This window comes from Littorina saxatilis, linkage group LG16, assembly GCF_037325665.1.
Source record: "Littorina saxatilis isolate snail1 linkage group LG16, US_GU_Lsax_2.0, whole genome shotgun sequence".
In the NCBI taxonomy this organism is placed as follows: Eukaryota; Metazoa; Mollusca; class Gastropoda; order Littorinimorpha; family Littorinidae; genus Littorina; species Littorina saxatilis.
The window spans coordinates 24072235-24087039 of NC_090260.1; the positions used below are offsets into that span (position 1 = coordinate 24072235).

Consider the following 14805-nt stretch of genomic DNA (forward strand, 5'->3'; position numbering starts at 1 on the left):
TCCTAAAAATATCAAGAACGTTAACAGGGCTGACAAATTTGCGTCAGTGCTTATACGCAAATTAAACTGTGGCATTACCTGTATCAATTGTTTGGTTGTAGACATGTGAAGTCATGCATTTTTTTGGACACAAGCGAACAAACCTATGATGGGCTTTAACACTTTTTTTTCCGGATCATAGCATAACATCCGAAGAAATACCTGTATTCCGAACGTTTCAAAGCAATCCACCAAGTCATTGCTGAAGTAAACCGCTTTTTGTCATGATACAACTCAAAGTTGAGCAACAACTTCCGTTTTTGACCACTCATGCGATCGACCCTTGCATGAGTAGGAATAGCATAAAGCACATTAAATACGTAAGCTAGAGAAACAAAACAACAGGTTCTTAGTGCATCGCCCAGCTATAGTCGAGGGTCAACCCGACGGGGTTGGATTAGAGATGATGTTTTTCAGAAAGCTTATGCAATTTACAGCCGATGTTCGGTAGACGACAAATGGCTCCGTTTTACCGCTTTTGAGTGAGGAGCGTCTTTGTAACCTAACCCATATTCTGCAAAATCCCCCCGCGGGTTAGGGGGAAGAATTTACCCGATGCTCCCCAGCATGTCGTAAGAGGCGACTAACGGATTCTGTTTCTCCTTTTACCCTTGTTAAGTGTTTCTTGTATAGAATATAGTCAATTTTTGTAAAGATTTTAGTCAAGCAGTATGTAAGAAATGTTAAGTCCTTTGTACTGGAAACTTGCATTCTCCCAGTAAGGTAATATATTGTACTACGTTGCAAGCCCCTGGAGCAAATTTTTGATTAGTGCTTTTGTGAACAAGAAACAATTGACAAGTGGCTCTATCCCATCTCCCCTCTTTCCCCGTCGCGATATAACCTTGAATGGTTGAAAACGACGTTAAACACCAAATAAAGAAAAGAAAATATTCTGCAAAAAACGCAGTTTTTGCGCAGGGGGTATGTTACAAATAAACGTCGTATACTTCGTTTCGGTAAACAAACATTTGTAAATTATACATTAAACGAAAGCTAAGGATTTGTTCTATCAGGCAATATACAAAGAACATTCTTCCTATTGATACTTTTAGACATTAACCTGCGAGTACAACATCGTGTTAGAAAATCAAAATATGTCATTCTTCCAAACGAAAAGTGAAGATAATTCAGTCCCAGGTTAATATTGCAATCATAAATACACACACAAGTCGATTTTTCTTATAGATGGACTGACTTGGCATCCATATTGGTTAGTTCTATTTGGCAGACACCAGCCATATGAAACACAATTGAGTCAATGTACATCAGCTGCAAAAAAGAGAAAAAGATCGACTGGGGAAAAAAGCTGACATAAACACAGCCCTGGAAGAAGATGGTTTTGTCCTGCCAGATGTCATTTGATGTAGCATACGAAAGATGAAACTGGTATAAGGAAATATGTGTTTGATTAAACGGATATTGTCGTTTTCTAATTGCTGACTTCCGGTTTTGCCTCATATGTCGAATTCTTTGTCTAAAATAAGTATTTTGTATTTCATAAAACTCGTATTTAATATATATTGACATTTTTTTAAAACAAAGGTAATCTTCTATGAAGCTTTATGCATCTGTTTATTAAAGGTAACCGTTTTAGACTTTTGACATGCAATTTCGTTATGTACAAATTGTCTTTTTGAACCATACACGTCTGGAAAACATGACCGAAAAAGACTTATATATCATTAGAAAGAGACTCATTCACTGCTATGACGACTATTGTTATAAAGTTCTATGCTCAACATGTAATTAGAGTAAATGATTGTAGCATAAGTTATATTTGGCATACCGGTTGTTCATTGCGCCAACTTCAAATCTCAGAAAACGTGCATATATGTCTCAATGTCTGCAATTACTATGACAAAACAAGCTAAACTCCCCACAGCATGCACCCGAAAGGTATGTAAGCAAATTACAGTACACTAAAGTAAGCTAGGATCTTTCTTACTTCTTAATTGGCCTTTTGGAAATGGTAGAAATGGACGTCTCATAAAGTGCAGCCCTCAGTCTGGGGGTACCGGTTGCTAACAACATTATTTCTTTTAAATTAATCCTAGACGTATCCCGGTTTCTTCAAAAAGTGCAAGTCTCCTGCTCGTAGTAGACACTGCCATTGTTAAGTTAATTACATTGTACGTTGGAGTGTATGCATTTGAAATTGTCGAAAACGCTGGATAAAAGTTATTTTCGATTAAATCGCAATATACCCTTAACTGTAAATTACGTCCTATGATTATGGGGGAATAGTTAAAGATTAAGGCATATGAACTCTCCTTTGCCACTTATCTCACACAAAAATATAAACTCAGAGGCAAAAGAAACACAAATGCTGCAGTGAAGATGGCTTACCCATGAATTTTAATGTCGAATTAATTATTTCGGGTTAACAATAACAAGGAAACGAATTGACCGATACAAAAACCATACGGAAAAGTGTATTTGGATGAGAGCATGACGTGCCATGTTCCACTGAACACTGTTTGAAGACTGTTGAAAGTCAAAAGCGTGTTGCTCCTCCCTGGGCGTTGATGACTGTGGCGCACCTCCGGTACATGGAGAGGACGAGGTGATTAATTTGCTGCCGAGGGACCTGAGCCCACACCTGGGTCACGGCAGCACGCAGTTCTGCTGCTGTGCGGGGTCTCCGGGCAAGGGCATTAATCCTTCTTTGCATGATGTCCCAAAAGTGTTCGATTGGGTTGAGATCCAGAGATCGAGCAGGATGAGGCAGAATTTTCACGCTGTTGTGACGCAACCTGGGTAGCACGTGCAGTATGGGGACGGGCATTGTCTTGCTGGAACAGGCAGTTCTGGTACCTCTGGACAAATGGAACCACATAGGGACGCAGGACTTGATTGATGTAGCGGTCGGCATTGACACCATTCCCACGACCTTGGCCGACGTTCTGAAAGACGACAGATCCCACTCGCTAATTGACACCAATGGCGCCCCATATCATGACGCTGGCACCTCCCCATCGATCATGCTGCAGGATGTTATTGTTAGCAAACCGCTGCCCAGGTCTTCGCCAGATCCGGACACGCCCATCGCCAGGTGGGCAAAAGCGCTTCTCGTCCGAAAAAAGAACCCTCCGCCAGTCCCGATGGCGCCAGTGGGCATGCTGCTGGGCCCAGGCTAGACGATCCAGGCAATGCTGAGCTGTCAAGACAGGACGTCGAGCAGGACGCCGATTTACCAGGTTCTGCCCACCAAGGCGTCGGCGTAGAGTTCTGGCACTGACGGGTTGTCCATGCACCCCAAATGTGTTACGGGCTGTGTTGGCGGCAGTTTCGAATGCATCTCGCTGGTGTTGATGGACAAGATGGCGATCTTGTCGGGCTGTTGTTACCCGGGGTCTGTCACGTCCTGGTAAGTCTCCGGGACTGTTATTGGCATGAAAACGTTGCTGCAGACGATAAACCGTGGTGACATTTACTCCAAATGCCCTAGCAACTTGCTGAACTGATTGTCTGGCATCAAGTCTCCCGATCGCCTGTTGGCGCTGATCTGGTGATAGTCTCGGATTCGCGCCTGTGTCGCAGAAATGAATGTTGTAACAGTTTTGTGAGTATGGTACAGCTTGCCTGAACACTCTGAACACGAAAAGCTGCTTTTCCACATTGTGCATGGGCTGAAAGTGGTCCCCATGACGGTTTGGGATCCCCGTCAACAAGACCTCACGTGTGACCCAGATAACGGCAAACACGGTTCTGACAAGATAAGACCGCTAAAACAACACGTGCAGAAAATGCTAGTATCATTATTTTCTTGTTATTTCAAGTCCATACAGGTTTAATTAACGCATCCTTTATTTGCGTTTCTTTTGCCTCCGAGTATACATTTGAGTAGGTAAGCCATTCGAGATAAAAACCAGGAACATTCGCATTTTATTCAACTTCCGATTATCTACTAGCTGATGCACATTTTTTTAGCTGTTCACACGTTATCTCAAGCTACTCTTACACTGTGCCGAATTGCCCTTGCGAATAGCATTTTCCAATAATTCACAATGATCGGGACATGGTCGCAAGACTTTCGTAAATGTTCTTAACTATTCGTTACAATTCGTCTCTTGTTTTGAACATAGCAACTTGCTCCTAATATTCGCAAGGAAGTCATATTGCTATTTTTCTCGCAACGTACTCGTTAGTACTCGCAAGACATTTGTAATCATCGCAAAGTATTCATGGCGCTAGCAAGCCATTCGCAACCATTCGTTATGCCTGTCTTTACATTGTGCCGAATATCCTTGCGAATATGAACATGTTGTATTCGGCAAAAAAATAGACACATGGACATGAATAATATAGAAAATTGGAAGCCTAACCAATCCTTGCGAATTTCTTATGCCTAGTTCACACCAACGGCGAGCAAAGCGCCATCACTTTTCCAAAAATATCACGATCTGGTAAGCTCTGATACGAATTGGTTACGCTTGCTTGCGACTCTCTATCGACTATTGCGAATGCATATGAATCCCTATCACTATATATTTTGAATTTCTTACGATTGGTTGCGAGTGCTTGCGAATGTCTACTAATCATTGCGAATGCATAGGAATCCATATACACATTTCTTGCGTATTTCTTGCGAGTTTATTACGAATCTTGCGAATGGCCTTGCGAGTTCTTGCAAACACTTTACGAATAATTGCAGTGACTCGCAAGCATTCGTAAGGCTTTCGCAACATTCTTATAAATTGGCAAGAAATGGTCAAAACATTCCTGAGAAATTCGTAATGAATTCGCAACCATTCGCAAGATGTTGGCAAAATGTGCACACTAAAAAACACCTTACGAGCGCTACGCATATCTGTTCGATGATTACGGATGGCTTGCGAATACTTACGAGTACGTTGCGAAACATTCAGAATATGACTTCCTTGCGAATATTAGGAGCATGTTGCTAATGTTCGCAAAAAGAGACGAATGGTGGCGAATGGTTAAGAACATTTACGAATGTCTTGCGACCATGTCCCGATCATTACGAGTTATTGGCGACATCAGTTCGCAAGGGCAATTCGCCTGAGTGTAAGAGCAACATTACGAACAATGCGAATTGCATACTCGTTTTATTCGTAAAATGTTTGCAAGCACTCTCGACACTCGCAAGGCCACTCGCAACGTTCGTAATAGATCCGTATATGGATTCGTATACAATCGCAATGATCGGTAGACATTCGCAAGTAGTCGCAACCATTCGTATGACATTCGCAAGGATTCGTAAGCCTTCGATTTTTCTCTGTTATTTCCTGTCCATTCGTCTCTTTTTTGGCCGAATGCAACATTTTCATATCCGTAAGGATATTCGGCACAGTGTAAGACAGGCTTCAGGAAAAGCGTTTTCCAACGAAAGTGCATAATATGATTATGAAAAAAAACCATTTTGTTTTTGAATCTTATGTAATGCAGCGTCAATTCATATAGGTTTGAATTGACCGAAAATGTTATTGTCATTGTTTCATGTATCTGAAACTAGAGGAATACCCGGCTTCGCCGGGGTGAATCGCGAGACAGAGACAGACAGCGTGACGGTTCATCACAATCACCTTTGCAGGCAAAGTCCTGTCAAACGGGATTGAGAATTTTAGAGCTTATTTCTTAGCCCTATATTATCTGTTGTGGCTTCTCAAATGCCAGAACATACAGACAGACAAAAGCCGCTAGACCCCATCACAAACAGAACTCTACAATCCACAGGTTTTTGCCCACACACACACACACACACAAGCACACACACAGAGAAGCCGTATATATATATATATGTATATCTATATCTATAAATATATAGAGATAGGTGAGAGTGTATTTTTCGCGTGGCTATAAATTGATTCGACCTTTTCACTTTGACAGTAAGAACAACTTACGGGTGCAAGGGAAGCGTTCTGGACAGCGCAGTGACATTCTAAAAATAGTATCTCAGAAACGGGAATTTGGGGTGAAGGGCGCGAGACAGAGACAGACAGCGTTGCGGTTCACCACAATCACCTTTGAAGGCGAAGTCCTGTCAAACGGGATTGAGAATTTTAGAGCTTATTTCTTAGCCTTATATTATCTGCTGTGGCTTCTCACATGCCAGAACATACAGACAGACAAAAGCCGCTAGACCACATCACAAACAGAACTCTACAATACACAGGTTTTTGCCCACACACACACACAAACACACACACACACAGAGAAGCCGTATATATATATGCATATCTGTATCTATAAATATATAGAGATAGGTGAGAGTGTATTTTTCGCGTGGCTATAAATTGATTCGACCTTTTCACTTTGACAGTAAGAACAACTTACGGGTGCAAGGGAAGCGTTGTGGACAGCGCAGTGGACAGCGCAGTGACATTCTAAAAATAGTAGTAACTTACAACTGAACGGGAAAGCCACACGAAGGAAGGGAGATAAACGCCAAACACTGGAGAAGATAAGGAAGAGTTACTTATAATGGTGAAATGAACACAAAAACCAAAATCAGTTCAGCGCTGCGCGCTGAGAGCACGTGTTGAAATATCTCATCGATGATATTGTGTCCGGGGTGTAGCTGAATACGGTGTCCAAATTTGAAAAAGATCCACCGAGAACTTTGGCGTTGTGATGTGGTGTAGCGGCTATGGTGTGTCGGTATGGGGGCCCGGGTAGCTGAGGTGGAACCAAAATCGGATCAGCGCTGCGCGCTGAGAGCACGTGTTGAAATATCGACCAGGTTGTGTCCTGTACCGGGTCAACCTGAATATGCCCACCAAATTTGAAGCAGATCCATCGAGAACTTTGGCCGTGCATGGCGAATACACAAATACACAAATACACAGATACACAGACACACAGACACACACACAGACACAAGTCGTATATATATATAGATGTACTTTTGTTGCATAGTGTTCGTAGAACGTGTATTTAGATTAAACTTAAATGACATCATTGCACGCTCAAAAGTAAATGTTTTACTGATCACACAAAGTTTGCGAATGTTTAAACAGCAATAAGCTACCGAATATATATACGGCTTGTGTCTGTCTGTCTGTCTGTGTGTTCGCGGTGCACGGCCAAAGTTCTCGAGGGATCTGCTTCAAATTTGGTGGGCATATTAAGGTAGACCCCGGACACAACCTGATCGATGAGAATTTTCAACACGTGCTCTCAGCGCGCAGCGCTGAACCGATTTTGGTTTTTTTGTACATCCACTACATCCATTCCCAATAACTCTTCCTTATCTTCTCCAGTGTTTTGCGTTTATCTCCCTTCCTTCGCGTGGCGTCAATCCATATTCCCGTTACTATTTTTAGAAGGTCACTGTCCACAACGCTTTCATCCATATTCCCGTTACTATTTTTAGAAGGTCACTGTCCACAACTCTTCCTTATTTTCTCCAGTGTTTTGCGCGTTTATCTCCCTTCCTTCGTGCGCCGGCAAAGCTGGCGTACACCCGGCAAAGCCGGGTCTCGGCGCAACCGGATATTTGGACCTACTTCTTCCCGGCGAAGCCGGCTACCCGGCGAAGCGGGTATTCATATATGATTGCAAGCAGTGATTGAGTTATACTTCCGGTTTCTTGAGTCTTCTTATCCTATTTCGATTTGTTTTTAAGACTGGCGCTTAGTAAAGGCGTGTTTTCAAAGAAATGCAAAGTAATGTAATCACTGTATCATACCGACATGTTTGTCTGTTTATTCGGCATCAAAAGATTCATTTCATATGGCAGAAAATCTTAGTGTACGCGATACGCACGTTACTGTGACCCTACCCTGCAAAAACACACGTCAACACAGACCGGGGGTTGGTAGCTGTAAGTGCTTGTATACACCAATGGTTTTCACCAAGTGCAATTTTTATCATTAATAAAGAAATAAACATAATTTTTACATCATTGCAACATCCAATTTGGCTTTGAGGAAATGTTATTTCCGTCCTTCGCTTTCTAAGCAGTCAAAAGAGACATATGATTCAGCAGAATTAGGTCGTGCCAATGGATGTCCGTAGACTTAGTAATTTTACAATGATGTTTTGTTGAACATTTTGTAACAAGAGCAGATATCACATGCAACAGGTAAATCACACTTTTTATATGAAGAAACGGAGACGGATATCTGAAACGATATATGTGTACATGCGTAAGATGTGGTTGTGTGAGCGTGTGTGTGTGTGTGGGTGGGGGGGGTCCCTCTCTCTCTATTTCTCTTTCCTATTGTTGTTGGAGACAAACCAGACTTACCTTTGAATGTTTCAGATCTAGCACAGTTTGGATTCAGCTTAAAGGCTCAATGCTTCTATTGAAAACTGTCAGGCGCACCTTATAAGATCGGGGCAAGCTTTTATATGAACTAAGAACATCCCTCCACTCTGTCACATACCAAAGAAACAAACAGTCTAAGTGCTACCTGTGCACAGAGGTAATTGTTTTGATGAATGAAGTGTTTAAATGCAACAAGTCACATTTGAAATGTAGTCACAAAATCAATTAAACTCACAGCGAAAAGCAGCCAGGGTGCTGTGTTTTGGCATGAGACAAATTGAAGGAATGGTCTTACCCCGAGTAAAAGCCTGGTCAGATCTAATATGATAAGCCAAACTGTTTTGATGAGATCATTAGTGTGCCTGTAAGACAGTAAATTGTACTGAAAACACTTTATTTTAGGGCTCTATTTTGTTCGGAGATGAGTGATATATAGCTAAAAGAAGTAGACTGTTGGCGTCTTTGGTGCTGGTTTCTTCTCTGTTGTTCTAAGAACGTGTGTCTGATGACACGCCCTTTCAGCTCCGACCCTTCCTAATTATGCATACTCGTGTAAATGTGCCACAGAAACAAAAAACATCAAAACGGTCATCACTCACAGTATCATTTTTAGACTCGCTATCCACTGATTTCCAAAGAACTGCTTCTGCACACATTGACTGCATGACGATTATTAAATAAACTTGACTCACACCTTTGTGTGTATATTATACATTTTAAACCTTCACGTCAACTTACTTACGAAAACAACAAACCTGGGGAAAAGTCATAATAAACTGGCTGTGGTGTGATAATAATGTTGAAACACATCATCACTTGAATCATTTGCAGCACATATTTTGTCATTTTATCTCACTTAATCAACAATTATGGTACCTCTGATCATTTGCATTCAGCAGGTGTGCTTCCAGTAAGCACATTGCTGAACAGGAGAAAGGAGTAAAAGAATGAGGGAAGATTTGTATTGGTCCCAAAGAGATTTCCCCTAATAACCCACAATCCAAACATGAGTTGTGTTGGGATAAAATGTTGACAACCATTACTGAAATACTGATTTCCCAAAATGAACTTTTAGCAGACCTTCCAAAGCACCAGTGCAGTCAAGATTAAGAAGGTGTGTATGTTTGTGACGTCACACGTACACGTGCAAATTATAGGGGAAGGGCTTCTAATATGGACTGGCTCCTAATATGGACCACCTTTCGTTCTGACAAACTGACGGTGCTAGAGCGCTCAGAAAATTTTGCTCAGTTTCATTCGCTGCATGTCTTGATATGTCGAAAAATGTGTGGACGCACAAGGCACAAAACCGTTGGTTTGTTTTCTCCCTTTTGTTTTGTTTACACTTTTAGCTTCGTGCACTCTAAATTTGACGCTTAAAATGGACTAATTTTTCTCCAAAGACAAAGCTATAAACATACAAAAATTGCATTATAGGACAGCTAAAGCTGTATTCGCTACACTGTGTTGGCCCCGAGTTTCTGTCACAAACAAAACATTATAGCAAACACTGGAAGTATCTCTGTGTCCCCTAATATGGACCATGCACCGTCAACAAATAGAAGAAAATAAAAGATAAAGGACGGTTTCAGTCATTCATTAAGAAGCTTGCTGTAAATGACCTATAACTAGGCCTCGAGATTTCAAAAAAATGTATAGGCTTCTTTACGTGAAAGTTGATAATTTCGATTATTTTCTCTCTGTTTTTGATTTAAAAAAAAAGTTTTCTCTTGTGTTTCAAATAAAGTTCTCGTCGAACCCAAACCTGTAAATCTGAAACATATTTCAATTAGTCTAACTTACATATTAAGTTGCAAGTTGTATCAGGTTATTTTGAAGTAAACGGGGCTTTTTACTGTGATTCTCGATTTGTTTGTTTGTTTGTTTGTTTGTTTAACGCCCAGCCGACCACGAAGGGCCATATCAGGGCGTTGCTGCTTTGACATATAACGTGCGTCACACACAAGACAGAAGTCGCAGCACAGGCTTCATGTCTCACCCAGTCACATTATTCTGACACCGGACCAACCAGTCCTAGCACTAACCCCATAATGCCAGGCGGAGCAGCCACTAGATTGCCAATTTTAAAGTCTTAGGCATGACCCGGCCGGGGTTCGAACCCACGACCTCCCCATCACGGGGCGGACGCCTTACCACTAGGCCAACCGTGCCGGTGTGATTCTCGATGGTCTTATCACTGGTCCATATTCAGGCCCCTTTATGGACCAGTTGTGAATGTTTCTGTATTTGATTTTAAAATGAATGACTGTAAAAGCTAATTCTCTCTAATTAGTTTTCAAGATTTACGAAAAAGAGAACAACTACCAAACACAAAATGAAACTGCTTTGCAAGAAAACAAGCTAGTTAGGAGCGTGAAACAAAAAGTGGTCCATATTAGGGGCCCTTCCCCTATTACAATGCACTATAACATGTTTTACTTTCTTCCAATTAAAACTGTCTGTATAGTTGGATTTTATGTCTTGCATATTTTCAAATGATTTAAATGAAACACCAAAGCAGCGACTTTGCTGATAACGATATTTTGAAGAAACAAAAATACGTCATCACTACATACACAAGAACAATGTGACGTCATTTTTAATTGACGTCAAAATCTGTATGATTACCTTACCTTTCCAAATGATATGCCGTTAAAGAATTTTAGACAAGCCGTTCAACTTCTATGTCCGCTTAATGAACCTAACCCTCTAAACGGGAATAGTAAGCACAAAGAAGGAAAATGCGCACACAAAACCACGTTTTTCTCAAAAGCGGTATAACGAATAGCCCCAGGACTCTAGATTTAGAATTCTATTGTTAAAATCTGAAGAAAAAAAAAGTGTGGTAGCAACCCCAACCCCGTCAGGATGACCCAAATGTTCTCTGGGCGACTGGCTATCTGTGTAGACAATTGATTTGACTATCTTCTCGTATCTTTCTTTCTTTATTTGGTGTTTAACGTCGTTTTCAACCATTCAAGGTTATATCGCGACGGATCTTCTCGTATGTAAAAGTGGCAACGTTTTGCTTGTTGTGAGTTTGTGTTCGTATTTTAACTTTTTGTGTGGGCCCCTTACATGCTGACTTTATGAAGAAGCCTCTGAAAATGTCTAAAACAATTGTTACGATCAAGCTTATATCAGTATAATATCATTTATATGCTTTTGATTTGATATAATATGTGACATGTTGCTTTTGTAAATTTACTCTATTGTTGTCATCGTAAAAAACAAACCACTGGTTATACAATTGAACCATCCATCTCTTCTCTCTCACTCTCTTGTGCGCGCGCCATCTCTTTCTTGCCCCCCCCTCTCCCCCCACCCCCCAAGGTAAATAAAGAGACACAAATTGCTACATAACCGTGCATATGAAACACTGACTGCAGGTTTTTGAGGTGATGTTGTCTTGCTTGATTTCGGAACAGGTGGTGCCCGCACCGCATTCGGTTCCCCGGGCAACCGTACATATCACCCCTGCCTTCAGCTCTGGAACGTCACATCATAAATATTAACATTAATAGTAATTATCAGTAAATATTTGTTTCACAAGATCAAACAGAGGCATTTTATTAAACAAAGCGACTGTGCTAAAACTGTTAGCGCACTATTGTATCAATTCATGTGAGAAATGAAACTTATCGGCTCCACATTACCTGAAGGTGCTGATAAGGGATGGTGAATCCAGAACTAAGTGTTAACAAATACAGTATTTGCCTTTTTGGGGAATGTTCATGGGTTTTCATGACAAATGGAAGCAATGGAGGCCTGACTAATTAAGTTGTATTGTTCCTGTGTGTCTGGGTGATAAACTGAAACACAATTGCACTCAGCAAAATGTGTCCATACATTTCGTATCACACGGTCTCGGCAGCAACGAGAAAGGTCGCATTCTTCAGAAGAAAATCATTGACAATAAAGATCATTCATTTTTAGCATGGACATGGGGATGGTTTATATTCTTGTTATTTTTGCCAATGGGCGAACGCTTGCACTTGCCATTCGTTAGTCCACTGAACAAATTGACTGATACTACCTTGCAAGCTTTTAATCTTTTTGTTAATTACATTTAGTCAAGTTTTGACTAAATGTTTTAACGTAGAGGGGGGAATCGAGATGAGGGTCGTGGTGTATGTGCGTGTGTGTGTGTGTGTGTGTGTGTGTGTGTGTGTGTGTGTGTGTGTGTGTGTGTGTGTGTGTGTCTGTGTGTGTCTGTGTGTGCGTGTAGAGCGATTCAGACTAAACTACTGGACCGATCTAGTTCCTGGGTATGATATCCCCATACGTTTTTTTCATTTGTTTGATAAATGTCTTTGATGACGTCATATCCGGCTTTTCGTGAAAGTTGAGGCGGCACTGTCACGCCCTCATTTTTCAACCAAATTGGTTGAAATTTTTGTCAAGTAATGTTCGACGAAGCCCGGACTTCGGTATTGCATTTCAGCTTGGTGGCTTAAAAATTAGTTAATGACTTTGGTCATTAAAAATCTGAAAATTGTAAAAAAAAAAATTTTTTTTAAAACGATCCCAATTTACATTCATCTTATTCTCCATCATTTGCTGATTCCAAAAACATATAAATATGTTATATTTGGATTAAAAACACGCTCTGAAATTAAATATATAAAAATCAATATGAAAATTAAATTTTCGAAATCAATTTAAAAACACTTTCATCTTATTCCTTGTCGGTTCCTGATTCCAAAAACATATAGATATGATATGTTTGGATTAAAAACACGCTCAGAAAGTTAAAACAAAGAGAGGTACAGAAAAGCGTGCTATCCTTCTGAGCGCAACTGCTACCCCGCTCTTCTTGTCAATTTCACTGTCTTTGCCGTGAGCGGGTGACTGACGATGCTACGAGTATGCGGTCTTGCTGCGTTGCATTGCGTTCAGTTTCATTCTGTGAGTTCGACAGCTACTTGACTAAATGTTGTATTTTCGCCTTACGCGACTTGTTTAATGTTTGTGTATTGCTTGTCCCGACGCGCGTTTCTTGTCCCAGTACGCTCCCACACCGACCCCGTTCCAGTACTCACTGCTCCATCCACATCTGAATTTCGTTCCGCTGCCAGATAGCTAAACTAGACTTGTCAATTTTACAGATACTCCAGGCAGGGATATAAGATTGCTGCGGAGGGCTACCCTCTGAAGGTAACACTGCACTGCTGCTGCATGAGTCACTCCGACGGTGGTCGGTAGTGGTCCTGTTCCGAGTCAACGGACGCAGGCCGCTACCTATGCTATGCCCCCTACTAACGATATTGACTGTTAAATCGCGGAGCCAGACTGAGTGAGCATTCCCTCCAGAGAACAGACATCCACTACGTCCTTCCAGCGGTTATTGCGCTGGTTGACGCCAGAAGTCTCAAACCGTAATCACCATTCTAATCTTCAATCATCAAAAAATTAAAATTCAAAAATCATTTTCGCTTTCGTGTCCTTTCATGCCCAGAGCTTCCATGGTGGCCTGGGTCTCAGTGTTCTTGTTACATCATTCCCTTAAGGCCCTGTCACACTTGCCTTACGCTTATGCAATCACCTCTGCGCATGAGCTAATGTCAAAATCATAAGCTTTGGACCAGTTCTATTTTTCTATGTAGATTTCATCACGCGGAGCAAGTTGACCAATCAGGAGAGGTCAGTAATAGGTACCAGTTTCACAACACAGAAACACAGACGGTCGACTGCCGCGGTTGAACCAGTGAAATACAGAAATCAAACACAATCGGGTTTTACAAAGGAGATGCCAGTCAATTGATTGTTCGTCTTTGCACGGGGAGTTGCCCGATTGCAGTGTTGCTCTCCTCCAGCACCATTGTCAGACAACCGCGTTAATCCGACAGAAAATGTGATTATCCGTTGAAGAATACTTACATTATGTTTGGATTCTGAAGCATATGTGACCCTCCACGACGAAATGAGTCGCATATCACCTCGCGCGGTTCCGCGCTAGGCTTAATATAAGTCCGGGGAGTGTCTGATAACAGTGTGAGGGTCACCTTAGTCACAGGATTATAACTCAAACAGTTTTTGCTCTTTTCTAAAACGGTTTGCACCATTGGATAGAGCATAAACAACTCTTTAGGAAAATGTAAAAATATGAAAATCATGCGACTCATTCCGTGGTGGAGGGTCACATACACTCTTCAAAAAAAGTTAAGGATCACTTTTTTACAAGCACGCCATACAAAACAGACAAGACCGAATTCTTTCATTGTTTAAACATTATATAATTGAACAACCAAGGAGTAATGACAAACAAAGCAAAGATCGAACGCGGCAGCGACAATTTAGCTAGAGTGTGTCAAACGTGACAACCCTCGAACATGGAATTCACAACAATGTGAATCAGTGTCAATAACGCGTGTGCCCTCCGTTGTGTGCCAGGCATTCAACACATCGTTGGCGCATGGAGTGGATCAGGTTGCATATGAATGCTCTGGGAACTCCATTCCACTCCTGCTGGAGCCATTGCAGCAGTTGACCCATATTGGCAGGAGGAGGGTGATGTTGCTGTACCCGAC

The 14805-nt window shown here is 41.4% G+C and overlaps 1 protein-coding gene across 1 annotated transcript in view; it reads right to left on the reverse strand.

The window, feature by feature from the left end:
* The window catches only part of LOC138949936 (uncharacterized), a 251406-nt gene that overhangs the window by 3895 nt on the left and 232706 nt on the right, over positions 1 to 14805 (reverse strand). Inside the window, exon 19 of the mRNA XM_070321720.1 lies at positions 11660 to 11764. Coding sequence (XP_070177821.1) covers positions 11660 to 11764 — 105 coding nt within the window. The remainder of the gene's footprint in view (positions 1 to 11659; positions 11765 to 14805) is intronic.